The sequence below is a fragment of the Scomber scombrus genome, chromosome 5 (assembly GCF_963691925.1).
Source record: "Scomber scombrus chromosome 5, fScoSco1.1, whole genome shotgun sequence".
Classification (NCBI taxonomy): domain Eukaryota; kingdom Metazoa; phylum Chordata; class Actinopteri; order Scombriformes; family Scombridae; genus Scomber; species Scomber scombrus.
Genome location: NC_084974.1, coordinates 13,313,381 through 13,340,955, shown reverse-complemented (window position 1 = coordinate 13,340,955; position 27,575 = coordinate 13,313,381). Strand labels below are relative to the sequence as shown.

Genomic DNA, 27,575 nt, shown 5'->3' with positions numbered 1-27,575 from the left:
TGGTACAATTTCAACGAAGCCTCAAGTGACATAAGAAGTGGCATAAAATCTGAATGGCTTGTTGAATCACAAGAGCAGCGAGCAGGCCTGCCCGCACCAAACTGACTGTGTTGTCTTATTTCACAGTTTGTGCTGTGTTGTGAAATAACGTCATATTTCCTGTTTTAGTTGACAGAGTTTATAATACACGTTTCTCTGTTGTGAGTCAGACTTTAAGTACTGACGTCTTTTTACCTTGTTTATCCACAATATCTCTTTTGTTTTAGGTTGTTGTGTCCGCTGAGCTGTGTCCCACATGTTGCCATTGTCCCGCGCCTTAGCGCTTCAACGTGTATCAGACATGCTATTTGAATGAGGCATTTTCTTCTCAATTATTTATTCTTCTTGGTGCTCTCCCTGCGGTGACCATGAGTCCAAGCCATGGATAGTTAGGATGTAGTTACTGCAATAATTCCTTTTTAGTCGTTTTAACTCGTACAGAACGCTGTAAAAAAAAAAAAAGTCTGCTAGACCTGCAGCATAATTTCTGAAGACATGACTCATAAGTCTAGTTCAGCACAGACGTTATAGACAGCCTGATGCATCATACATCCCCTCAGAGCTGGGTTTGACTGTCATTTCATTTATTCCTGTATGATCAACCAAGAACAACATCTGCCTACTCAGTTTTGCCATCGCTAGGCTTGTACTTATCCATGTCCCGGTTCAGTGTATGTGTGTTTATGTGCTGACTTTTCCATCTCTCCAATTCAGAGGTTTCAAGGGAGTGGGCGACTTAAAGCTAGTTTTTTTTCTTTTTTTTTCTGCTGGAGGCTCTGGAACTTATTACAGTCAGAGGCATTTTCATAAACGGGCCATTCAGCTTCCCCAGCATGGCTGTGAATGGGACACACTGTCGCCAGGAGAAAGAGAGTTAATGTGGGCTAGTTAGTCGTGAGACGTCCCCATTATGAACACTGGTGTTCAGAAATGTGTAGTTAGTCGTAGTACTGTTATGTATTATATTACTGTGTGCATTTAAAGTTTAAAGAATACCACTGATATTGAGACTTACAGCCTGCCTCCTTTTATCTTTGTCTAGTTAACTTTTCTTCAAGCATTTTTTATGAAGCATACTGTATTCAGCCTTATTTAGCTAATTTTATGATGTTTACAGCTTGAAAATAATTCGACTTGCAAAGACTCACAGAAAAAAGAGTTGTAGGCATCACAATAAAGTTTAAAAAGGTATTTATTTTTTTAGCACAATGAAATAAAAAAACTGACTCTAAATTTAGATTTTATGGTAACTATGTAACAGTATAACTTTTAAACCAAGTGAACATGTTTTTTCATACTACATAAAGACGAATGGCAAACATGACTCTTCCTGACTGTAGAAAAATGAGCTATGCTGACTGTGCAGACACACCAGGAATAATGTAGAGTTGAGGGGCCACCCAGATGATTGGCACAAACTTCGCGAGTGTTCAGGAGAGTTTTCATTTCAATGAAAATTACACTATAAATAAAATCTATTATTAATATTACCCTTTGGATTGCTTTTGAAGAGTCTCTTTTCAGGCCCTCATTTACTTATAGTAAAGCTATAATTTAATTTGGACCATTTTTTATCATGGATTGCATATGTTAACCCTTTGTGAGTATTATAAGTCAGTGAATATGAAGATATTTAATATTCATTTCAACTTTTTATCTTTGGTGAGTCCATACACTGTTTCTTAGATTGAACAGCTAATGTGAGGATAAACAGCACACTATCTCCTCAAATTGATTTTTTGAATTTATTCTCATTTGTCTATCCAACAGCAAGTCAATACAAAAACAGTATTATGTAACTTCTAGGAAAATATCAATTTTTCCAATATGGTACAGTATCCCTAAATGATTTAATCTCTACATCACTCTGTGGCACTAATCGGTCTGAGGGCAGGCTGCCTCGAAAGAAACAGGCCATGGATGTGATTAGGATATGATTATGACAGTCAAGTCGTGATGTCTGTGAGGAACTTGATAGAGACACACACACACACACAAACACACACACACACACACACACACACACACACACACACACACACAGCTGGGATCTAAGAGGCGAAGGACATCTGACCTGGAAAAGGCTTTAATCTGCAGCTGAAGAACTCTGATGTTTGATCAGGATTATCATGTTTACCTCTGTATGGGTCTCAGGAGAAGCTGTCATCTTGTTTTTCACTCTTTGTATAGCCATAAACAGCTCAGCTTTTTCTCTTTTTTTTTTTATTTTTTTTTTTACATTAGTATATTTATAGTTTTGTCATGTCATTGCTGTGAAATACTGATGGTCATTCTTGTTTTATTCCACAGGTTTCCCAAGAAAGCAAACAGGTAAGAGTCTTTATTTTCTTGTATTTTATTGTACAGACATATTCATGCTTATTGGTGGGTAATCCTGTGGCCACAAACACACAGTCATACACACCAGTGGTTGACATACACAGAGCTCCAGATGAAGGAAATGAGGCAGGTTTTTACTAGGCCTGGTGTGCTGCAACACAGAAGTCTTCAGAGTTTGGACCAAACATACCCTCTCCTCTCTCTCCCCCTCTAACTCATGTACACACACATATATACACACAGAGTGAGGGACAAAGGGGTCCCTCTTCTAAGGGCGGCCCATCACTGCCTTTCACTGTGAACAGAACAGTGGCCTTTCACAGTTGGGGCCGGTATAGGCAGAGGCAGCCATACATAGCCTGCCGAGGTTCAAGCCGGAGTCTGGCCTTGTGGCACCTCCTCTGAGGAGCGTCCTTTCTCTGGCCCTGCTCTCTGGGCACTCAGCAGAGCGGCTCCACATCCTCTTCGGCTGTCACATTATACAGTAGACACACTCAGCGTGATTCATACACTAGGAGGTCCTCTTGCCACATTATTCTCAATGCTGAAGTGAACAATTGCTAGTTCTGTGTGTTGCTCTAATTCCTCCTGAATCTTCACTGGCATACAGGGTAGTCACACAACAAGACGCATGCATTACAGTGACATTGCCTGTAAAAAATGCCACATATAAAAGACTACAGTGTAGTATGTGAAAGCACATGCTGGATACTTGCCAGTTGTGCCACTTATTTGAGGTGAGATTACCTGTTTCTCATCGGTGTTCCTCTTTCTCTAGAACCAGCAGCATTCTCAGTAAAGACCACCCCCCGGACAAGAAACCCAAAAGTGACAAAACCTCACTTCCCTCCAATGAGTTTGACCCTACAGGTAACTTCCCACTTTCATTCTCAGATTCTTGTTCCCTTTTCATTCTTTTGCTCACTCCATTATATTCTTGGTCACTCAGACTTTTTCCCATCCTGTTTCTCTATCTCTGTATGCATCATTTTTTCTGACTGCCTCATACTTTTCCGTCTGTCACACTCACAAATTTCTCCCTCTCTCACTTTCTGTTTCTCTCTCTCTCTGTTTCTGTCTCTCTCTAACACAAATACAAACAGTCTTCTGAAAGAATTTTGCTGATGATGGTTTGCACAAGGCATGCTGGGAGGGTGAAAGGTGGTGTGTGTATCTTGTTCTATGCTTTGTGCTCTCTTTGAAAAACTTTTACTTGTGTGGTCCAATCTAAGATATGAGTTATCGCTGAAACATGACAATTTTGAAATAATTGTGTTATATATGTGTTTATTGTCTAACTGCAATATATTAACTGTTTGCTCTACATGCTGCACATTTAAAGCCAATAAACACAGAAAGACCACAGGCCTTGGCCATATGCAGCTGCATGTTGAATGTTCACATGGTTCTTGCAGTTTTACATAAGTCTAACCACTGTGGGTTTTGTATAAGTTTTTGGGTGGTCTCAATGCATACTTGAAATGCACAAAAAGCCTCTAAGCCTGTTATGCACTCCAGTTTCAAGTTTATTGCAGGCTGAGATTGTTATAGTTCAGAAACAGACTAGTTTGATATGGTGACACTCCCTGTGGTATTTGTCAGCTATCAGGACAGTATGATTTGAGATATGACCAAAGCCTCCATATTCAAAAACAACGCAGAAAATCCTCTGCACCACATGGTGGCTTATCTCTGTATGATGCAACAAAACATAGACAAGATGTGTCCTCTGAGCGGTTACACAAGACATGCACCCTGTTGTCTGTAGGTGTTTAGCGCCACACTCAAAATCTTTTTCCATGTATTTTTCTTTGGAATAATGCACTGATCAAGCAAATTACACAGTACACACAGAGAAGCAAAGGCAGCTTTATTATACTGAAATCTTCATCTTTATGTCCTCCTTAGATTACTATTTAGATTACTGTTTCTAGACACAATCCATGTTTGAATTTCTGACCTTTTGCATGCCTGCATGGTGTTAGTTTGTAAGTCTGTTTGTCCTTTTTTGGTTATCTGCTAGTTGCATGATCTCTTTAACAATTTTTTCCCAGATTATCTCCTGGTTGTACTTTCTGCCTTAATTTCAAAGTGGTTTGGGTTTATTAGTGATTGGCATAAGATGTTAGATACTCTGGAAATGGATATTAAATCAGATTTCTGAGATTAACGCCTCCTAATGAATGAATGAATTCGTTCATACATGCCTTAAAGTATACTAGACATTTTTGAATATGTTTAGGCTGCTGATTTTAATTAATTGGACCAAGACCAGCTCTTTCTATGTTATTAGCTGTCATCTATTTTTAGCGTCGTCTATTTTACCACAACTTTACCACAGTCAGACAGACCTCTAATTGCACTGAGTGTAACTGCAGTTGCATCAGCTGCATATTCAGTATGCTAAAATTGATCTCAGATGCAATATGTTTGAGCCTTAATATCAACACTCAGCTTGATAATTTCCTGGGCGTTTTCATTAAAAAATGTTTTGTAATTTTCTGGTATTGAACAGTTAAATTTTAGGACATTTTACAGATAGGGGGGGTGGACATTAAATACCTCCAAATTACTTAAAATATTTCCAGAAAATTAGTACAAAATTAAGAGGCTTGCAAAATAAAGTGTTAACCATTATTTTTGGATCAGAAAGCTCACAAACTTTCTATTTTTTTAAATGCAGGATGTAGGGTTTTAAAGTGGGCCATTGTTAATGAAATCATCTTGAATTGGTAGGAGCAAAGGTTTTTTTTTAAAATTAACACCTGTTCCTTTATCTTGTATATTTCTAATCATGATTTAATTGCTAACTACTTTCAACAACAAACCAGGTAGTTCCTTTTAGTGACTGTGCTCCTGCCTGTCCAAACCGTTATGTTTTATTAATTACCTATTTGTTCATTTAATTTTTCTTCTCCCATGATTGTTTCTCCCTCATGATTTTCTCTTTCCTGTTTTGTGTTTCCTTTCCTTGTGTTGGTTTATGTTTTGTTTGTGCGTGTGTGTGTTTGTGTGCTACCGTGCTGTCTGCGTTGTGGGGGCTGTGGGCAGAAACTCTGGTGGTGCAGAAGAGTGGCAGCAGCAGTGTGCTAGCAGAGGGGAAGCCTGAGTCCTGTGGTAAGATGCTCCTGCAGGAATGGCTGGTGTGACAGCTGCATCTATACATTCTTCAGACTCTGTTGTGAAAATGCCTCTAGATGTTTGTTTGAAACAGAGTGGCAGCAGAGAGTTGTATTTTTATTCTTAATGATTATATCAGGCTGCCGGGTCAGAGCTAGAGGCCCCTTCGAGTTGGATGCAGAATCAGTGCCAAGAAATGAGCTCAAGTACGATATATATCATCATGTTGTTAACCTGCTTTTTATGTAAGAACAGTTCAATTCATACTTAAGAAGTACCAACACTCACTTTGTAATGACAGGATGGAAATTAAGAGGCACTTTCTCTTTTTCTAGTGGGGACTTGTTTATAGAGTTGATCAATGCAACTGATTATACTATTATATTTTTTATTTTTTTTTATTTTTTTAGATTTTTGTTGACTATAGTTAGTTTTTGTATTACCAGAATGTTGCAGTTGCAGTTTATTTTTACTTAAATCACACTATTGATCCAGGTCCTAATGTTTGTGTCAATAAATTAAAACGTTATGTGATCATCCAAATATGATTAAATATTAAGCTCAGACAGACAATAAGATTCACATGTTTACAAGGCCATGTTGTTGCTTAGAATAACACCAGTGTGTTTAGTGGGAAAGTCGTTAGAAAACCAAGAGAAAGAAATGTAATGTAATATAATGTGAGATGTCCTTCAACAAATGTGTATTTAGTAGGTGTCTGGTCTCACCTGCGGTAAATTTACAAAACAAATTCTTTTGACAGCCATCAGAACTTTTGGTCTCTGCTGATCACAGTCTAGTCTCTGTTTAGGATACAGTTTATCAAGATAATCCTCTACCATCACATTCAACAATCTTATCTGTTTGAACCGGGTATTTCCGTTTGTGTCTGGTCTTCCACCAGTTTAAAACATTCACAGATGAAAATCATTTGCAATGCAGAACAGCATTTGAAGCTTTAAGTACTTAGACTTTTAGATTTAAGAGAAGCAGTGTGACCTTTGTGTGCGATATTCTAATGAATTGGGTTCCTTCTTTTTGTGATTGTGGTGCTGAGGGTGCTCTGTCAGTATTAAAGGTCAGTTTAGTCTCAAGAGTACATTTCCTCTTGCTTTAGCAAAGGGTGCTGATTACAGATCAGCTAAACTTCTGAATAATACATTAGCATAGATGGTTAACCTGATCAGTTATTATGTCAGCACTCCTACTCCTCTTGGTTTATAAAATACCGACCAAGATCTCTAAAACACTTGGAAACAAAGCAGAAGATCAACATCTAGAGGCAATTCACACCAGCCCTTTAACCCATATGGCTTCATCTATTTCCCTGACACCCCTGCCCTCTCCCCCTTTCCCCTCCCCCTATCCCTCTCTCTACTCTCCTCCCCCCAGCCTGGGGCTTTGGCCTCCCTTAACCTCTCTCCATCTATTAGCTCCTATTCCTTCCACTCTCCAACCCCAACCCCACCACTGCCCTTGTTGATTTACTCACCTTTCTGGCTGATGCTGCACTAGCCAGGAAATCTCCAGACACAACAAGAAACTAATTCAAGGGTCACCTCACATAGTATGGGTCACTTAAAAATCTACTTTATAGAGATATTTGAGTTTAAGGTAGCTTGCTATTATTGGAAAATCTGTACACCTCTTTGTTTTTGACAACATCTCTTTGAGCAGTGTAGTCAGTATCAGCCAGACATTAGATAAGCTCTAATCTCTTTTTACCACGCCAATGAAATGCCACCTAAAGAACCTGAAATGCAATGTTTCTCCTTGTAGCCTGTGAGACAACACACAAAAGTGTCTGGAGTGTAAGATCAAATTTAAATATATAAACAAAAGTATTTACTTTTGAAAGAGTTGTTGTCAGCAAATGAGTTTTTTGAGTAAAGTTCCAAGTTTTAAAACATGTCCAAATGACAAAGTCTCCATCAAAAATGTTGTAAATGTTTTAAATAAAGAGTCTGCTCCCATGTCCCTGTATCCCTCTGTGAAACCTCCCAAAACTAAGTAACGTTCATAGACTGCATCAACTGTAAAATGTGATTATTGTCACTCAATTGAATCCCCTCACAATACATGTTTTAACTTATGTAAAATATGTTTGCCATTTCATACAGGAGTGAGGTTTAATTTTATACCTCTATGACTTTGCAGTTGATGCATGTCTTAAGTGAGTTTAGTACATTTCCACCAATGTCTTCCTGGCCCTTTTTTGAAAACACTGTTATGTGTTTCTGTACTGTCTGTCTTACTTGCAGGTCTGGTCCAGCGATGTGTAATCATCCAGAAAGATGAAAATGGCTTTGGGCTCACTGTCAGTGGTGACAACCCAGTGTTTGTGCAGCTTGTCAAAGAAGGTAAGGCGGGGTCTCAAACTTTAAAGTAAGAAGAAAATATGTTATTACAATGACTGCTATTGGTCTAAGCCATTGTAATAGAGATGTGGGCTCCTTTTTTCATGCACTGACATCAAACTGTCACGGTAGTTTGCACTGAACTCACACGTATGAGGAGTAATTGGAACTCAACAGCAACCACCGCCGCCACCACTCTGGCACTTACTTAGAGTAGTCACCAATGAAGCCAGTGACTGTACATTTCCTCCTCAGTAGTTTCAGAGTAGCTGTGTCTTCTGCTTTATCGTGTTGTCTTCTAAAATGGGGGCTTTGACAGGATACTTATGTGATCCCTGGCCGTTTTCTCGCTGTCTGGAGAGGATGATGTGGGTTGTTATCAGGTCACAGAAAACATTACACGGTCTGTTCAGTAGTGTAGAGAGACAGAAGAGGAAGGAACTGATGAACAACTTTTGTTGCACTGTCATCAGTGCTTGGCAGTTCTTAACTATCCCTGTATGGCTTCCCTTTTATGCTTTTGTCACTTATTCAACACTAAGAAAAGTATAGAGTCTCATCTAAATAATGTACACAGCTTCTTGTTCTTTTTATTGTCAACTTATGAGCAAACCAAATTCATCTTTAGTGTCTTGCTGCAGATTTTCCCATTCATAGTTGTGTTTAAAGTTTGAAAAGAGAAAGATGAAGCCTACTTAAGCTTGTGTTCATAAGCACGCACTTTTACATTTTGATGATTTTGTTGCTCAAACTTAAATCCTGTAAAACTCCATATCTAAAACTCCTTTAGCAACCATTCATCAGCAACATCCCCTCTTCTGAATTTAGACAAACTCTTCAGACAAGATTATGTCTTTCATTCAGTGACACAAACTCCCATACTGACCCAAATGACATAAATAATTCCCATAAAGACCCAAAATGCACATCATGAGCAGTGTATTAGTCAAATTGTATTTCATTTACGAAATGCTTCAGCTGTATGCTGCTGACTATAGAGTCAGACCTGGATCTCATAATAACCTGTCTCATGCCTAAATCCCTTTGTTTGGGGTGGAGCTGTGAAACAGGTCCTTCTCGTAATATAACCACTGTTATGGTCTTTCAAAATAGCACTCAAATAGTCAATTTGCGACATTGGGTCTGTCAGTGTTATATGGTGTATTCACTGTGCAGAAATATCAACAATAGCACCATGAAGCTATATGTCTTTTCGCTCCTCCCTCCCGTTTTGCCCCCATCCATTTAATTCCTCCAATAGTTCCATTTCTTTTCTCGCCTCCTCTGTTTCTTTAACGCCCTTTTTCTTTTGTGTTTGCCAGATGGGGCTGCTATGCGGGCAGGTGTTCAGACAGGAGACAGGATCATCAAGGTATTGTGTTTATCTGCCTCACTGTATTTAAACTGCTAACGTCACTGTTTTCTAGTCCAAAGCAAGTACAGAGAACATACACTGCCACCTTATGGTCAGTCAGTATTTCTGCTCTTTCTGCTGTAATAGGGAACAAAATTGGATGTGAAATTGTATCTAAAACTTGGGATAGAATGGAATATTTTGATCTTTATATCAGTTCTTATTTCACATAGTATTTATTTCATATATTTCTGCCTTGCAGGTTAACGGGACCCTTGTTACACATTCTAATCACATTGAGGTGGTGAAGCTTATCAAGTGTAAGTTCTCCTGTCTGTCTGTTTTTGCAGAAATGTGCTGTTTGGAAAGGTTTTGAGCAAAAGTAACATGTGGACAATTAATTGTGATTTAAATCTGATGTGCCTTTTTGATTTGTCTATCCTAGCGGGCTCATATGTTGCCCTCACAGTGTTGGGGCGCCCTCCAGGGCTTGCCCAGATCCCCTTGTCTGAAGCAGAGTCTGAAATGTTGGGCGTTAGCATTTCTTCTCCGAACTCCCCAGCAGCAGAACGCCCCTACAGTCCTCAGGACCGCTTCTCCTCCATACAACCACCATGGGTACACAAGGACATCCTTTATTTCTCTTGCCCTCTTCCTATTTCTTGACTGTTTCTGTCTCACTGTAGTTATCTATGTCTTTGTCTTTCTTGTAAATGTGCTTTGACTTCTGTGTTGGCTTCAATTTTTCAGAATGCTTAAATATTTGTTAAATGTGTCAGTTTTAAATCTATTATTTGCCTGAAGGCTTTTTGCCTGTAGCCTAATGCACGTCTCGCATATGTCGTTCACCTTTTTTCCTTTTTTTTCCAACAGGATGAGAATAGCAGCATCTGTAACCAGAGGGTTGACATCTTGCAAAAGATGCTCTCAAAAGAACAGCAGGAGCTGCAGGTTAGCATAACAATCAGTTACACATACTGTATTCTCTCTCTTGTAATTGTGTAATCATTGCTAGGTGTTGGCAAGAGCAAGATCATTTGCCTTTTAGTTCAGTTCAGTTTAGTACTATTTAAACCTTGGCAGGGAATTTCTTACTATTATCTGTGTTAAAAATCATCTCTCTTTAAATAGAACATTGCTTTAGGTAGGAGGCGAGAGATATGTGTATAGCTGAACAAAATACATCCCACACTTAATCCCAGAGTCTAAATATTAAACATTTTACATGCCTTATTGTAGACAAATAGAATGTGGTATGACATATAAAAGCTACTATTGCTTCTGATCTCTTGTTTTGATTTGACCCCTATTGCTGTCCAGGCCATGAAGGAGGAGTACAGCAGAAACCCCTCCCCCAAACTACTGAAAGACATCCAGGAAGCTAAGAAACACATTCCTCAGCTGCAGGGTCAGCTCGTCAAGGCCACTGGAGCAACACAGGTATAGCAAATACCCCCCCCCCCCCCCCCCCCCCCCCCCCCCCCCCCTCATTGTGTGATTTTTGTGGAGCGTATTTAGGGATTGTTCCAGACAATTATTAATCCTAATCTCATCAGAGGATTAGGCTTCCCCTATGGGAAGCCACTCTTTTGTGTCTGTGTGACATCTTATTTTAAATATGTCACCACTGTGCCTCCTGTTATGTACATCAACGTGTTAGCCTGCTTTTCTGCATTTTATAAGAAAGTCATAGTATAGTGATCGATTCATACATTTATTGATAGATTGGTTTATACAATGCTCTCAGCCTGTGTTTTAGTCAAAGTCAAAGTCAGCTTTATTGTCAATTTCTTCACATGTTAAGGCATACAAAGGAATCGAGAAGACGTTTCTCACTATCCCACAGTGGAACAGATAAAGTGCACAGGCACAACATGTTTCATTATAGGCTTGGATATTTGAAATTGGAATTTTGCCATTATGTAATTAGCTTGTTCATAATTATTAGTGACAAATCTTGTGTTGCATCAATCTCTAGGAGGCTGTTCCAGGTGGAGACGCAGATGATGGTAGCACATTTGAGACAGAGCAATCTTCTAAGGGAGACAACAGTACAGACCTGTCCTGGACCAGCACTCCTGTAAGTTTTCAACTCTCAGCACTACTAATCAACAGCAGGCATTATGATTAAATTGAGTAAGTTTTATTTTGCTCTGACTAGCTTTAGCTACTTTAGATTTTCACTGCACCACCGTTCTATGTTATGCATTCAGGTTTTTGTTGGACATATTCTGTAAATTGTAGACTAAAAAATGTAACTTTGGAGGTTACGTTTTTTTTGTGTGATTTCATTTGGAATAGATTGAGAATATAAAATTGTGTTTCATACCACATGCAGATTTCTCGTAGATTTTGGCACGGATATCCAGAGAGTTTGTGCCAAAGGGAGTCATCCTGCCCCAGCCCAAAGAGCACACCCAGGAACAGCTTCAACTCCTGCCACTCCCCAGACGCAGAGGATACCACTGACCTGGTAGCTATAGCCTTTGATCTTGTTCAAATTCACCTCAAGAAATGTACTTACTGTAAAAACCAGTGTATAAGTCGCACCAGTGTATAAGACGCAGTCTATTTTGGGGAGTCTCATGCTGGGAAAAACACTTTTCTATTTAAAACTGGTTCATTTGAATGCACCAGTAACCGTTCATTTATAAACACGTAGGTTTATACTCCAAAATTTTCTCAATTAACTTTTTTTAGAAACACAATTAAAACACAAATATTACACCTGAAACAGTGTGTCGGGTTAATGGTTAATGGTCCAGTAATGATTTCATTAACTGAACTGGACCAGTATATTAACTCTATGAGTTTCAATTAAACATTTTAAAAGAACACAGTAACTTTACATATTTAGTACAGTGTGTACCTGTATGCTTACTCGAGTCCCAAAAACTTTTCATCAGAGCTGTCGCTGTGTGCAAATAGACAACTGCACCTGAGTCGCACTTTTACACATCGCGCATCAATATCAGTTTGGTCTGTAAACACTGAAACATCACAGCAACCAGTGTCCCGAAATACTTCTGATCAACACACAATCATTTTTCCGCACAACATACAGCATTAAAGGGTCTGTTTTCATTAGCTGCTGACACAGCTGGAGTGCACAGCGCGTGTTCGACACCACTGTTTATAGGACGTTATAGTTCATAAGTGTGGACGCTCACATCGTTATCTTTACAGTTATAGCTATTGTTCTTAGTGTAGACGGCCCTTTACATACCTATGATCATAGCCAGATCCAACCTCTCTCTATTTTGCCTGTGAATAGGACACACCGGTGTATAAGACGCACCCCACTTTTAAATTAAAAAATATTGCATTAAAGGTGCATGTTATACACCGGTTTTTACGGTATTTAGTCTTGAGTTACGTGTCTGTGTGATGGTAGTGATAAATAGTAGTTTTATAATATACCGTGTTTTCTCCCCAGGACTCTCTGTCCCCTACCACAGTCAGCAGTCCCTCCTCCTCTCGCCTCGTCTCACAAATCATTGGAGCTGAGGATGACTATTTTGATTCAGACCAGGAGCAGGTATTTTACCAAACAGCAATATTGGCCTATGTGTCATTCACAATATCACTAAACTCAGCTGACAAATACAAAACATTTTTTATGGTTACAAACCTAACTTTGCTAACAAGATTGCAAACTGTTGTGCTGATGGTTTTTCAGACAAATGGCCAGTGTAACAGCTTTAACAGCATTGAGCAGCTCAAGTCTCGGCCCGCCCACCTCGCAGCCTTCCTGCATCATGTCATCTCTCAGTTCGACCCTGCTCCTGTGGTAAGACCGTCTTCCTTCACACCTGGTTGAAAATTATTTATTTTTAATTTCCTGCTTTTTTGAAGCCTGGCAGACACTACAGCTCAGTCTTTTATATTATTCCTAATCTTGTGTCTTCAGCTGTGCTACCTCTATGCTGACCTCTACAAGCAGACCAACTCCAAAGAGACCAGACGGGTGTTCATGGACCTCCACACCTACTTCATTGACCGGGGAGCAGTAAGTACAACACATGTTCACCACAGAGAAACACAGGGAGCATTGTAGGTCAGACTCATTCATTGTGCATCCGGCTGTTACACATTATGCACACAGTACACTCATTAGATTTTAACAAGAACTGAGAGCATGTTGAATATCACTACATTGCTTCTTTGAAATTAAACTAATTAGACCTAAAAAAAAAAAAAGCCCAGGCATCTGGTGTTTTTTCTTTGAATCCTTCACAATATATTTTGATTTAATATGGAAAATCCACAGTACCAAAGAATTGATTTATACAGAGGAAAGTGATACATTTATTACTGATTGGCTAATGCATCATTCAGAGTTTATGATCAGCTTGTTTTATGATGTGTATTCACATTAGCATATATTAAGAATGATTTACTTGATTGATGTGTTTTGCTATATCTCAGTATATTCACATTTCTCTTTTCTCCGGATGGTTGTTTAACTATTAAACACTTTTCTTTTTGTTACAGAATTTAAAAGTTGCTGTTCCTGAATCCATCTCTGCTGATCTTGGTGAGTATTTCAGCCTTGACTTTTGCTTTATTTTGTTTTCTGCCAAGTGACATTATGAACAGGTAGTGATTTTTTTGTCCTCATTATACAACCACTGTAAGTTGCTCATGAACTCAGCCATGCAAACTTCCAACTAAGGTATTAAGAAATCAAATGCTCTGGTGGTTTGGAAAGTATTGCTTAACTTTAATTGCCGTATTTAGTGTGCACATGTCAGAATCCCTTGAATGATTTGGCAAGTAGTAAATGTGACTGAGTGCGTGTTTCTGCAGACCGGCGGCGGACAGAATTCATCCCAGAGGAAATACACAGACAACATGTTCAAACACTGCAGGACTCTTTACTACCTGACATCCTGAAGAACCTTGAGGATTTCAGGTAAACATCTCAACTGTATTATTTTTTTAACTACTTAACTCAAGAACTTGAGAGAACTTAAAATGATAAAAAATAAAGCAATCTAGCCTAGTGCACGGGCCCATATTTAGCCATCTCTGTCTGAGCCAACTTCAACCTGATAACAGTATATGATCCAATGTGTTGGTACCTGCAGGCAGAAGCGCAGTATGGGCCTAACAGTGGCTGAAGTGGAGTTGACCAGACTGGACCAAGAGCGAGTCAGAGACCGTGTCACACTCGAACGTGAGCGCTCATATGCTGAAAATATCATCACCAAGATAGAAGATGTCCTGTAAGTAACACACATACACACAGACACACGCATACAGACAATCCTGCTCAGATCTCAATTCTGTAATCATTACTGCCCACTTTTACATTGTTCATCTTTTTATTGTATATAGGGTGACTACTCAGACCACAGAGGAAGAGAAATGGTAAGAAAATTTAGATTGTTCAGCAACTGGTTAATTGATATAAAAAGCATCTCAAAGCATGTAAAGACGGATCATTTACAGCTGCAAGAACTCCAGAGTTCAAGAGGTTCTTTTAATCATCTGTCCTCATCACGTTTATGTCTGTAATGTGTCTTAGAACAGAAAGAATTCTCTAAAAGAATCTCTGTTGAGGTGCGATGTGCGTATCTCAAATCTAAATAATGTCAGATCACACTTTGCAAGACTTTTAATTAATAATTGAATGGGTCAATTCAAAAATCTTGTGCTGAAGTAATTTCAGTTCTGATGAATTTGATCTTAAATATGGTCTTTGACATTTAGGAAACACATATAACATATTGGTGTTATCCAAGCCCACATTTTACAAATGGACAAATGGTGGTTTTTCAATTGTCCGTTACTATGTTTTAATAAAATATTCATGTTGCCCCTCTTCTTTGACTTTTACTAAAATGTCATATGTCATATAGTGCCCCCTATTGTTAAAAATAGTGAAGAAAAATGTTCTGTGTATTTATTCTGTATATGAAATGCATATATGTTCAAGTGGTTAACTTTCAAACACTTTAAGTTTACTAAGCAACCAAATTCATTTATAGTATGTAATCTGTCATAATTAAATTATAGAACGAGTAGAGGAGAATAACCTGCTAAAAACTCCTCACCAAGTGCCTGAAATGCAGGAAAGTTGTTAGTGAAAAATACATTGTCATGGTGCTAAATGTTTGGTCAAAGTGTGTTTAACATAAGTACCAAAACACAGATAATGATTAAACAAACTCAATTTGTGACTTTAAATATTGCTTTTTGAAGACAATGCCTTAGTACAGTGACAGAGTACATTTTTTAGCAGTAGAAAACCTGAAGCTAGGTGCACAGGTTAATTTTCCTGTTGGCGGTTTTAGTTATATAACGAGCCCTGGTGGTTGTAGTGTTAAAGAAAACATGTAATTTATGCAGCATGTTTATATTAAATAATTCAAAAGTGTGACTGATTGAAACAGTCTTGTTTGAAATGCCATATGGTCGTAGCATACTCCAGATGGTTTGTGTAGAAATTGTACAAGGAGGACTGGTGGGACATATGGTGCAAGCCACAATATGGACACTTATTCTCTTCATATTTTAGCATTCTGTTGTTTTCTTGATTATAATTGAGAGAAGAGCAGCCAAGCTTAAGTGTTGTCGCTTTTGTTTTTCTATTTAGCACTACAATGCAGTATGTTATTTATACATACATGAAGCACCTTGGTGTGAGGGTCAAGGAACCTCGCAGTCTGGAGTCTAAACGAGTCAGGATCAACTTCCTTCCTAAAATTAAGGTATTTAATTTCTCTTTGTGCCATGGGCCTTCTCTCTCTCCCTTTTTCAGTTACTTGATACTTTGCCTTCCTTTGTTTTTGATAAAAACAGAAAAGCATCAAGACAGAAAAGGAAGGCGAAGAGAAGGTGAAGAAACCCAGATTTCCCAGTATTCTTGGACCTCAGCGTAGGCCCAGCCGCGTTGAAGCAGCATCAGGTGAGTTGGGACTGTTGAACAAAACAAAATAATTGGACGAGTTTTAAAGCTTTTTCAAAATCTGACACCACTCCTCTTTATATTCAGTGGGTAAAGCTCTGGATGGTCGCCCTCGGCCTCAGAAACAGCTGTCTCAGCCTACCTTGGGTGCGAGTGAGCACATGGAAGCTGGTCGTCTAAGAGGCAGCCAATCCAGCGAGGGCTCTGAGCTCGTACACTCCACATCTGTCAACACCTCATCCCCAAACAGCGCCAACTATAGCTCAGACGCTAGCAGAGACGCTGATATAGGTGAGCGACTGAGCCAGTGAATTCATGTAAAATTTATGTGAAAGGAGGAAGCAGTGGTTTTAAACTTCTTGCTTGTCTCTCAGGCGGGACTCCGACCTCAGGCCCCTCCAGACTGAGTGACGGCCTTCAGTCCGATCCTCTGGATGGGTTGCAGCACCCTGTTTCGCACTTAGACCTATACAGCCTAGACCAACTGCAGGAGGATGACCGAGAAAGTGACAGGTGCAGTTACAGTCAAATTAGCAGCAACACTTTTACTTCCTTACATTAGGAATACTTACTTATTATTGATGTATCTTTTAATATTTATTGTAGAACCCATGAGGGAACACCAAAGACTATAAGAAGGTGAGGGCCCATTTGACATTTCTAACTTGAATCCATCTTTAAAAAATAAGTGGTAATATGCAGTAGTAAATTTCTGTTTGCCAGATGTAAAGTTAACTTTCTGTCTTGGCCAGGCTTGAGGGACTGGGTGCCGGTGATGTCCAGAGTGAGGACGACCAGGGAACAGACTCGGAGCATGACCCTCCAAACTGGCAGCAGCTGGTGGGGCGAGAGGTCCTTGCAGGTCTCAGGCCTCATGAAATCAAGAGACAGGAAGTCATCAATGGTGAGAAACATGGTTTACCACTTCAGAGTATGATATTGCATGATAGCATCTTTTTAAGAAAAAGCGAAGCTCACCTCCCAAGAATATACTTGGGAGAGAGAGAATATATATAGAGAGAGATGTGCAGCAGCTCAGCATCTGCTGGGACATAACTTTTCTTTTGTTACTGTCAGATGTACTTCACATTGAGTTGTGCAAATGACTTGCCAACTTGAATGAATACCTTGCATTGTGTCTGCAGAGCTATTTTACACAGAACGTGCACACGTGCGTATGCTGAGAGTTCTGGATCACGTTTTCTACCAGAAGCTATCTAAAGAGGCCATCCTGCCTCCTGCTGACATTAAGAACATCTTCACCAACCTGGAGGAGATTCTACAGCTGCATGGTACACGCACGCACGCACGCACACACACACACACACACACACACACACACACACATATACACAACCCAAAATCTCATATGACAGCCTAGCCATCATTAAGAACCAGTAAAACAAAAAGGTTTGATATAAAACAACAACAAAACAAATACAACAGAATGATAGAAAACAGAATTTAACTGTGCATAGCACCCAGCCATTTCATGTTGTATTCTTCATCATCATCATCATCATCATCATCATCATCTTACACACACACAAACACGCACCCAGAGACACATACTGACCATTGGTGCCTCTTTTTTAAAATTTCAGTTTCAATACTGGAGCAAATGGTAGCAGTTCGGAAGAGAAATGAGTCTTCAGTAATTGATCAGATAGGAGACGACTTGCTCTCCTGGGTGAGTACAATTCTCAGGCTGAAATTTTATTTCCTGTTTCAAACATTTTCTTATATTGAATAAATTTCAAGATGACTGATGTGGTAGAAAAAAAGCATATTGTGCGCAAATAAATTGAACTGTTGCTTGAAATTGCTTTATAGCAAGAAAAAAATGTTGATGTTTGCATGAGATTGCTTTTTCTCAGTCTCACATAAGTTTATTTTGACCCATTGTATGTACAAGAAGATAGTTATATGTCATAAAGAAGGGGTTATTTTTCACACGTAAAGAGAAATTAACAGTAAATCCTAAAATCTCATAACAAAACCTTGAAAGACAAAGCTTAACCATGGTCCAAAAACAACTCTACGCTTCCCTCCTCAGCAACTAGAAATGTTATCGCAGTGGAAACCAGAGAGTGAAATGGAAGCCTGTTTGTCAGTAAATGGTCATGTCAAACAATGCCCTAGATTCGCCTGACATCTCTGCATCTCGATATAATGCCTGATACATTAGATGTGAGATAGCCACATATCAGCAGGCAGCCTTGTCTAAAATGTCTCTGTGGGGGATAAGTAGGGTAAACGCTCCCCTGAGGGTCTGAGCATTGATCTAGTCCACACTTAAACTTAAGCTGTCTCTGCTACCAGGGCTTAAGCCTGGCCCCCTTCTGGGCGTTGCTGCTCAATGTAGTGACTAAATACAAGACATTTCCATGGCAACTACCCCTGACCCACATCAGTGACTGATAGTCTCTGTCCATCTTTGCTCTGTCCTTTTCCTGTCCTGGGCTGGGTGGTTACAGTTCAGCGGTGGAGAGGAGGAGAAGATCAAGCAGGCAGTGGGGACGTTCTGCAGTAACCAGCCGTTTGCTCTGGAGATCATCAAGACCAAGCAGAAGAAAGACTCGAGGTTCACTTCCTTCATCCAGGTAATAATCAGCTCAACAGACAAAATGCACACACAGTTCCTTATTATAAGATGTAGAAAATGTTATGTGTTTTTCAGCAACTGCACTGACTGAGGATAAACTCAGTCAGGGTGTGTGTCTGTTTTATTTAAGAAATGCAGCAGAAAAAGATCTTTAGTTCAGTAACTCATTCTTGTTAAAGATACATTTTGGGGTGTTTTGTGACTACTTAAGTGAACCCAGGAGGTATTTTATTTCTTCTTTTTTTTTGCTTTACAGGAAGCAGAAAGTAACAGACAGTGTCGCCGACTGCAGCTTAAGGACATCATTCCTGTAGAGATGCTGAGGCTCACCAAATATCCCCTGCTACTAGACAACATCTCCAAGTACACAGGTGCTGTAGTCTTTACTTAGCAACCAAAGCTCCTTCATCACAGCAGACAATGATTTGTTTATGTGGTAATCAGCTTATGTACACACGGGGCTGATTCAAAGCGAGATTTACTCCATAATTTACTGCTTGTATGGTCTTGCATGCAATAATGATTTAAAATAAGATCTTACAAAAACTACAAAAATCTGGCATGTGCATATTAGTTACTTTGATTAACTCACCTTGGCTCTGGACTTGCATCATGTCTGACACCTGCAGGCAGAGCCACAGAACCGATTTGTCCAATGATACAAAGCACATACAGTTTATGAAGGTACAAAAACTGATTTCTCTCCTGCTGTCTCGCTCAAACACTTTAAAGTCTGTTCCATTCAGTCAAAAATATTTAGTTGATCACTAATGTAGACGCATGGAGAGAAATAAGGATCTACTTTTAACAGACACAATTAAAATGTTTCTGTCTAAATACCTATTCATGGTTACTGGATCCACATGATGCCCATATCAGGCAGTTCCCTCACACAACCCAACATTTATGGCATTTGCATTAACTGTGCATGCACTAGAACAGCAATCCAGTACACTTGTTTCGTGTGTTGTATATATGTACCGAGGGTGCAATTTTTTGGGGGAAAAAAACAGATGAAAGGATTTTTTGGAAACATTTTTATTTATGTAAATAAATCAGAACCATACTGGGCCTATGCAAACAATATATATATATATTAGGGATGCACCGAAAATTCGGCCACCGAAAATCTTCGGCCGAAAATGGCCCAAAAGCGCATTTTCAGTTTTCGGCCGAAATACTTTTATCACCGAAACAACACGGCCGAAACAGCTAACTAAAGAGATCAGCTCCTCTGATGCATCTGTAGCAGACTTTATTCCTTTAATTGCAGCACTAAAGTGTAGTACACTCTTGGAGTCTGTGAGCACACGTTTCACTGATATCTATTTTGATCCTCTGCACTTCATTGCGACTGTACTTGATCCGCGTTATAAAGATCATTACTTGGATGTGGGATTGAAGCAGTGCTCACGATGGATGCGGAGAACCCGCTTGGAGACGGAGAAGCGCACAGCACAGTAGAAGATGTGTGTGTGTGTGACTATAAATGCAGCTCGGTGAGAGTAAAGCGTGCTTATAGCTCTGTGTTGCTGCTTATTAGGCCGATACCGATCGCAACCCTCCACCAAGTGTAACACTAAGTGTTATTTTTAACTTAATTTAATTATATATTATGCATTGTTGTAATGTCATTGCAAAATAAATATTTTCATACTTTTGTAATTTATTTATTCTTTGAATTGCAAGTCCTTGATTTTAGTGAGGTTAGTACACAGTCATAGCCATAAATGCAATGGTACTAATAATTGGCATAATAATTTCTTTCAGTGTTTCGGTTTTCGGCCTTGGTTTCCTCATTTTCGGTTTCGGCCAAGAATTTTCATTTCGGTGCATCCCTAAAATATATATGTGTGTGTGTGTGTGTGTGTGTGTGTGTGTGTGTGTGTGTGTGTGTGTGTGTGTTATTGCAGCTGTTACAGTAACAAATTATAAAATTATTATGAACTTGAACTTGACCACTGCATTTGAAGGAATATTTTAATCCATTTAAAATTTGTGCCTTGTCCGCTGCCTTTGTTGAAAATTATGATGTGATTTTGACGGAAAAAAGGCAGAACTCAACTCCGATGGCTGTGAAGCACTCAGTCTACAGCGTGCATGTACTTGAGCTATTTTTAAATTAATCTTCACAAATGGCAGCATGTGCAAGCATTTTTTGATTTAATGACTAAATAATTACCTTTGCCGGACTCATAGACTGATGTTAGCAGAGTAGAAAACTCCAGCAGTAACAAATGAGATGGACTGACCAGCACACACTGCAGCATTAAACAACTTAAACCAACTCTGAAGTGAACAACAACTCTGCGCCCACTCAGCGTGTTGGACAGTGATGTCTTTCTCCAGAGCTAACAGTGCATCAGAGAGTCTGCACTCCACAGACATGACGTTGATACTAACACAGCAGAGCACTCCACCTCCTGCTTAGTCTGTTTTTCTAATGCTCATGTTACTCTCATTTAATTAGTTAATTAATTAATGCAGTTAACTTTTAAAATAAAAATACTTTTGGGCAATTATCTTGATTTCCAGGTATTTGTCATATTGTGTTTCAGTGGACTAAGGACACCAGTTAATTGGTTTGATACACAGTATACTGGAGCAAGAGGCTGAAAATAGTGCCCCCTTTTCTATTCATTCAACCAAGAATTGATTCTGAATTGAATCGGCTCGCTAGTATTGTGAAAGTATGGACACTTTTGTCTGTGACATCATGATTTTGTTATTCTCTTAAGCGCACAACACTTTAAGGGCCTGAAATACTAAGATCCAAAATAAATGGTACTAAATTGTAACTGATTGCACGTTCGGTTAGCGTGCTTTTTGTGGGTGATCTACTAAAAATAACTGTGCATATGACAACAGTTGCAGATAGTAGTATATAAATGAGGGTTTTGTGTGTCTTAATGGAGAGTTTGGATGAGCGAAAAGCCCGCGAGTGCAAAATGAAAATTGATCCCATGGATTTAGAGGTTCTAGTGGAATATTGAGATATGGCAAAAAATAGTTAGTAAAACCAAACATATTCCACTCCAAAAATATTAACATGGGTGGAAAAAGTCAGTTATCTGCATATTCTGTCATTGTGCCTCTGTCTCCTCCTCTCCACAGTAACAGATATAATCTGTGCACAGTGCACAGCCGGTTAATAGCTGCCCTTCAAACGTTTTATTTATAGACCCAGTTACCGTCAGCAAAATTACCAAAAATTACCAAAATTACAGTTTTGTAAATCACAATGCGTGTGCTAAATAACATATTAGCATTTTCTCCTCCCTGTATTTTTCACACTGGTGTAAAAATGCCCCATATTGCATATTTTTTATGGCAAATGTACTAAATGGACAGCGAGTATTATCTTGCACATTTGAAAGACACAAACCAACTTTTGTCCCTGCCAGGGATGAAAATAACCCAGCAGAGGCAGGGATATATAGACCGGGGCATATTGCACCCCATACGCCATGCTTTTACCATCCTTGGTCCTGTTCTCTTTAGTTTTCTTTTTTCCTCTTGAGTTTTTCTTGTTGTTCAGCCAGACACGACAAACAAAGGATCTCTTCTCCTCGCTGTTGTGAGGTCGCCATCTTGTTTTCTAGCATGCATGTGTTGAACTCTTCTACTTAAGCAAACCCCTGATGGTAGTATGTATAGAAGTGTGTGTGCATCCACTGTTTGCACACAAGTCCTCAACTGTATGTCAGCACCTCTGCATGTGACCTCCCTGATGAGAGTTCAATCCTTGTATTCAACCTTTCTTTCCTGTGATCTTCAGAACAATTACATTCTATGAAGCAATTAATTCAATATGGAAATTAATGTACTCATATTGCATGTAACTATGGAAACGTGTAATACAGGATTAATACCCAGTTTGCATGTTCAAACCTGAATGTGGTATATTAAAGTTCATTAATGAAACTCAGTGAATCAACTCTTGAGGTAGAAGAAAAGTAGATAAAAATGAACCAAATGAAGTCTTAAACAAGACTGTGTGTGGCAACATGCCAGCCATTAGTGAATTACAGAGACAAATGGAGAGATTATCATTTTAATGGTCCTGGAGCGGTGGTGCAAATTTGGGGAAATGTCTCACCCATTATTTGGTCCATCATTTTAGTCTTGGCTGGGGTTTGGGACTCACACGGCGAATGCACTAACGATAAAGTATAACCAGCTATTATGGGATCATAATGCCTCCCCGCTTTATCATAATTTATGAGAACGATTGTGTGTTAATGGACGAAAGAACTATCAATTTGCCGGACAACCCCCTGCAGAAATAGGGAGGCCTTCATATTTGGTGTCCTAATATCTTTCAGATAACACCGTGGAGAAAGACAAAGTGAAGCAAGCTGCGGACTGTTGTCGAAAGGTCCTTAATCACGTCAACCAGGCTGTGAAGGAATCAGAGGACAAGCAGGTGTGATGTTTAAAATCTCCTTTCAATTTTATGCCATCCTTAGCTTTCTTCTTCCTTCATCTCAGTCCTCATTCTAAGTCCCTACTTTTTTTTTCCCAGCTCAGCCACAATTTATTTTTTCACTCGTCCCTCCTCTGCTCCCCAGACAGTGACCTCACTTTAACGAGCGCTTTCTTATCCCCTTGCTCTGTCTCCATTCTTCTCTGTCCTTCCTCTAGAGGTTGGAGGACTACCAGAGAAGATTAGACCTCTCCTCTCTAAAGCAGACAGACAACCCCATGATCCTGGAGCTCAAGGTGACTTATCCACATGACCCTTTTACATTCAGTTAAAGCACATTCACTGGTCGTACACCTACGCTGATTGAAATATCCACTAGGTCGAAAAAAAGTGGTGATTACTTCTAAGCTGTCTCTGTTGCACCTCCATCAGAACCTGGATCTAACCAAGAAAACTATGGTGCATGAAGGACCACTGTCATGGAAAGTGAACAAGGACAAGACAATTGGTTTGTAATCAGCACATTATAAGAGTTTGATTGTTGTTGAGTCTTGATATAGCTTTTAAACACCCCCAGGTGACCACCAGTCTAGTTATTACAGTGAATTCAAGTGTCCTTTCTGTCTCCTTTCAGAGTTGTACACTCTCCTCCTGGAAGACATCCTAGTTCTGTTACAAAAACAAGATGAACGTCTGATCCTGAAGTGTCACAGCAAAAACCTGGCCGGCACCGCAGACACCAAACATATCTTCAGCCCCATCATCAAACTCAACACTGTGCTGGTTCGCTCTGTGGCCACAGGTGTGTTAACACCTGCTGTCTCATGAACATGTGAAATCTGTTTTGGTTAAACAATAATCAATGCAATCAATGTCAAAATGCAACTTCACAGCTTTCTGTACAATCATGAGTGTTTAGCTTCATGCATGCAGGACTGAATATTGATTAATCCTAACCCAAAGCTTCTGTCCTCTCTCTCTTCTGCCAGACAACAAGTCCTTCTTCGTTCTTTCTATGTCAGACAACGGAGCTCAAATCTATGAGCTGATGGCACCCACAGTCTCAGATCAGAGAACGTGAGACCAAATCTTCTGATTGATTCATTTAATTTCCATTGCGCCAGCTGTTAAATAGGCTGATAATGTGTTTTTCTTATTCTCGCACAAGGTGGCAGCGTCTAATCACCCAGAGAGCTGATGCCATGAAAATCAAACCTCACAGCGTCATACCATTACCTCAGACTGAGTATGTTGCTTTATCATCTTTGATCAGAACAGATAAATTCTCAGCCTTTGAGCGTGTAACTAATGTAAGTTGTTTCTTGTGTGCCAGTGGGGAGAGAGATGGTGTGGAGATAATCACAGCAGGTGTTTCTAGGCTCAGCAGAGACGCTGACCAAACATCCACTGGCAGCACCCAGTCCACAGGTAATCAGAGACCGTTTTTTCTTCAGTTATTGTTAGATTTTTCTCTTCCAGGTTACTTAAATATTCTATCCCACTCAAGCTTCTGTAATTATGGCTCCTCGGATAACTGTAATTATACCTCCTCAGATAAAGAGAGCAGTCCAGCTGCGAGAAATGTGGTGCAGAGCTCTCTACCAGGTAATAATCCATTTGAGGGAGTGAAGGCAGAGGAGGAGGAGGAAGGTTTTGTGGACCCAGAACTTCCATACCAAGTGGCTGAGGAGGGTAGAGGAGACTCGTTTAACATGTATCCCTCCAGAGCAGATGAAGCACTGAAAACATGTAAGCAAAGAACAGACATGTAAAATACACAAGCTACACATGTGATGGATTAATGTCAGCTGTACACAGATAGAATTACAAATAAAAACATTTTTACTATCCCTCAGTGGCAGCATTAAAACAGGTGTTGGTGACCCAGCTGATGTCACAGGAGGCTGGAGAGCGAAGTAAGCGCTCTACGGGGGCCCGTCTTCTCAGGACCACCTCTCTGAGGACTCCCGTAGACAACCGTGCACGGGTGATGGTCCACAACGGCTCAGAGAGGAACAGCTCCCAGACAGAGGACCTGGCTCAGGACCTGGGCTCCGGGGACACCGGATTCTTTGACTCTCCTGAAGATTATGGTGAGTCTGTCCAGTGTGAACATTTGATTTGTCATTTGGCATTATAGTACATGTATGAATACTCACAGCATGTCTTTTACATTTATTTATTGTAAGCCACAGTTGTGAGTGGTTTGTTCCTGATCCTGACTTCTTTCCGCTGCTCCTTTTATTCTCTCAGCAGGATATTTAGTCCTGGAAGGTTACGGTGGACCAGGAGAGAGCAGCACAGATGATGACATCTTGGCATCAACCACAGGGAAGCAGCTGAGTGCATCACAGGGCTGCGCTGCCGACTCTGGCATCAATTTGAGGTTTTCTTCAACGTCACATGCCGGCAGCCTCTCCTCTTTTAGCAGACAAGTGCTGTCTCATCTTAGAAACCTTCAGGCCAACCTCAACTATCTGAAGGTATTTAATCATTAAGCACCCTCACCTCTCTTATGTATAATAATAGTATGATATGCATGCACAGTGGTCATTTTTATTGCCTAATCTGACAGCGATTTGTTTCTTTCCTGCAGGAGGTTGAAGCCAAGTACAATAATCTAATACGCCAAAGGCCAGAGAGGTCAGCCACAGACACGGATGGAAACAAAGGTAGCTCAGTTCATGCTCAGTGTCAGCTACAAATCACTGACTGTAGATCTTAATATATGAATCACTTCCTACATATGTCCTTTATCTGATTGTATACCTCCATTATTTTCCCAGATAAAAGATAGTGGAAGTCCACGCCGCAGCTTTTGGCTCTGGTCCCAAAGAGGAAGTACCGACTAGTAGTCTGTTCCTACTTCTTGTGTCCTGGACTTTCTGGACGTCCTATAAGCTTGTCCTCTCAATGCTGAGCCCCCTTTTCCATCGCAGTCGCCCACGGTTGCCACAGAGAATGAGAGACTGAGTGTGAGCAGAAACATTTGAAGGGTGGAGTCATCTTTGTGATGCCGCAACCCCCCCTATCCTCCATCAGCACAAGGCAATCAGGGAAGTGGGATTGCCCCAAAACCTCACCCCTCTACCATCAAACACCCATTTTCCCCTGAACTCCCTGCAAGAAAGAGAACTTATACCAAAATGTACAAAGATATGTCAGCAGTATATATATATATGTATATGTATATAAAGTATATACACATATATATATATATATATATATATATATATATATATATATATATATATATATATACTGTATGAGTAACATACAAAACAAGAAAAGGAAAATTTTAAGATTATGTATTAAGATTTTTTTTATCCCAAGATGTATTTATTTTCTTTCTTTTCATTTTTTAAAAAGTGTTTTCCCCAATGCTTGCATGCTTTTTGGCCATGGTGTTGCCATTTTGGCTGCTTATCCTGCTTCTGTCACACAGGGTTAGTGTGAGTGTTGAGTGCACGCTAGCATAGGAGCACGCTAGCCTAGCTTACCCTGATGAAATGGCAGGAATATATTCAGACTGATAGAGGCCAGAGTTGCACTGGTGATGGCTAGTTCCCATTGTGTTTAAAAACTCTTGAATTGTGTTAAAGTCTAGAATTTCAGATGCAATTCTAGGTGTGGTGTTAACTAGAATGAAGAGTCTGAAGGCTCTGATCTGGTCCTGTTGCATTTCCGTGCTGCTTCCTTCATCCTTCCTCCTCCTCGCTGTAAGGGGTATTATGCCTCTACTATGGTCCTCTTCTCCTTTGCGTGTGACTCTCCCCCCTCCTTTTTCCCTGTGAACACTTTTGGGTGTCATCCTTCTCCTTTTCCTCACAGCCCAGTGGCTTTCATGCTTATTTATCCCCTCCCACACTCTATATGTCATGCTTCCTCATCTGCCTTTGGGTATCTTGCCCCGATTCCCCCTCTTCTACAAGGAGCAGTCATGCTTCTTCTGTATCAGCTCCTGACAGACATGCTGCTTCTTTCTGCTTCTGTTGGCGATGCTGATCTAACTGCCTGATATTCTAATAATGTCATGAAGTTCAACATATACTGTACAATGATCAAGATGGAAGGTTATGCATAACTTTAATAAATAATTGTGCCATGACACATTCAAAAAGGAAACACTGACTATTTTTTCTATATGATTTTAGGTACAGTGCCCTTGTACTGTTTGAACCTGATGATTTCAGGCTGCCACATTGATGGTCACTTAAATATCTTACTTGTATAATACTGATCAAATGACAGTCTCAGTAATGGAGAAATGATGGAAGACCTTTTTTCTCACTTAAATCATGATTTTAAAAAAAGATCCTCAAGGACACCTGATCAATTCTAATGATGGATTTGCAGTTAGTGGTCTATCCTTGAATTTTGACACACCCTGTTGTTACAATGACTATTTTATCAATAACAGA

General features: G+C 39.8%; 1 protein-coding gene across 3 annotated transcripts in view; it reads left to right on the top strand.

The window, feature by feature from the left end:
- Window positions 1-27,251, top strand: part of arhgef12a (Rho guanine nucleotide exchange factor (GEF) 12a) — a 41,624-nt gene extending 14,373 nt beyond the window's left edge. For 2 of the 3 annotated variants that reach the window (XM_062419801.1, XM_062419800.1), the window contains 40 exons: window positions 2,350-2,370; window positions 3,158-3,249; window positions 5,431-5,496; window positions 7,761-7,859; window positions 9,179-9,228; window positions 9,473-9,530; window positions 9,656-9,828; window positions 10,084-10,161; window positions 10,531-10,650; window positions 11,189-11,290; window positions 11,549-11,683; window positions 12,647-12,748; window positions 12,890-13,000; window positions 13,121-13,219; window positions 13,705-13,747; window positions 14,020-14,125; window positions 14,301-14,438; window positions 14,551-14,583; window positions 15,812-15,926; window positions 16,018-16,123; window positions 16,211-16,414; window positions 16,498-16,636; window positions 16,730-16,762; window positions 16,876-17,027; window positions 17,269-17,415; window positions 17,728-17,813; window positions 18,601-18,726; window positions 18,985-19,099; window positions 23,054-23,154; window positions 23,373-23,450; window positions 23,587-23,662; window positions 23,789-23,956; window positions 24,144-24,231; window positions 24,323-24,400; window positions 24,488-24,582; window positions 24,709-24,903; window positions 25,011-25,247; window positions 25,408-25,637; window positions 25,751-25,826; window positions 25,941-27,251. In XM_062419801.1, coding sequence (XP_062275785.1) covers window positions 2,350-2,370; window positions 3,158-3,249; window positions 5,431-5,496; window positions 7,761-7,859; window positions 9,179-9,228; window positions 9,473-9,530; window positions 9,656-9,828; window positions 10,084-10,161; window positions 10,531-10,650; window positions 11,189-11,290; window positions 11,549-11,683; window positions 12,647-12,748; window positions 12,890-13,000; window positions 13,121-13,219; window positions 13,705-13,747; window positions 14,020-14,125; window positions 14,301-14,438; window positions 14,551-14,583; window positions 15,812-15,926; window positions 16,018-16,123; window positions 16,211-16,414; window positions 16,498-16,636; window positions 16,730-16,762; window positions 16,876-17,027; window positions 17,269-17,415; window positions 17,728-17,813; window positions 18,601-18,726; window positions 18,985-19,099; window positions 23,054-23,154; window positions 23,373-23,450; window positions 23,587-23,662; window positions 23,789-23,956; window positions 24,144-24,231; window positions 24,323-24,400; window positions 24,488-24,582; window positions 24,709-24,903; window positions 25,011-25,247; window positions 25,408-25,637; window positions 25,751-25,826; window positions 25,941-25,951 — 4,282 coding nt within the window. In that variant the 3' untranslated portion in view covers window positions 25,952-27,251. The remainder of the gene's footprint in view (window positions 1-2,349; window positions 2,371-3,157; window positions 3,250-5,430; window positions 5,497-7,760; window positions 7,860-9,178; window positions 9,229-9,472; window positions 9,531-9,655; window positions 9,829-10,083; window positions 10,162-10,530; window positions 10,651-11,188; window positions 11,291-11,548; window positions 11,684-12,646; window positions 12,749-12,889; window positions 13,001-13,120; window positions 13,220-13,704; window positions 13,748-14,019; window positions 14,126-14,300; window positions 14,439-14,550; window positions 14,584-15,811; window positions 15,927-16,017; window positions 16,124-16,210; window positions 16,415-16,497; window positions 16,637-16,729; window positions 16,763-16,875; window positions 17,028-17,268; window positions 17,416-17,727; window positions 17,814-18,600; window positions 18,727-18,984; window positions 19,100-23,053; window positions 23,155-23,372; window positions 23,451-23,586; window positions 23,663-23,788; window positions 23,957-24,143; window positions 24,232-24,322; window positions 24,401-24,487; window positions 24,583-24,708; window positions 24,904-25,010; window positions 25,248-25,407; window positions 25,638-25,750; window positions 25,827-25,940) is intronic. The other variant, XM_062419802.1, reaches the window with a different exon arrangement.
- Window positions 27,252-27,575: the final 324 nt, after the last annotated feature.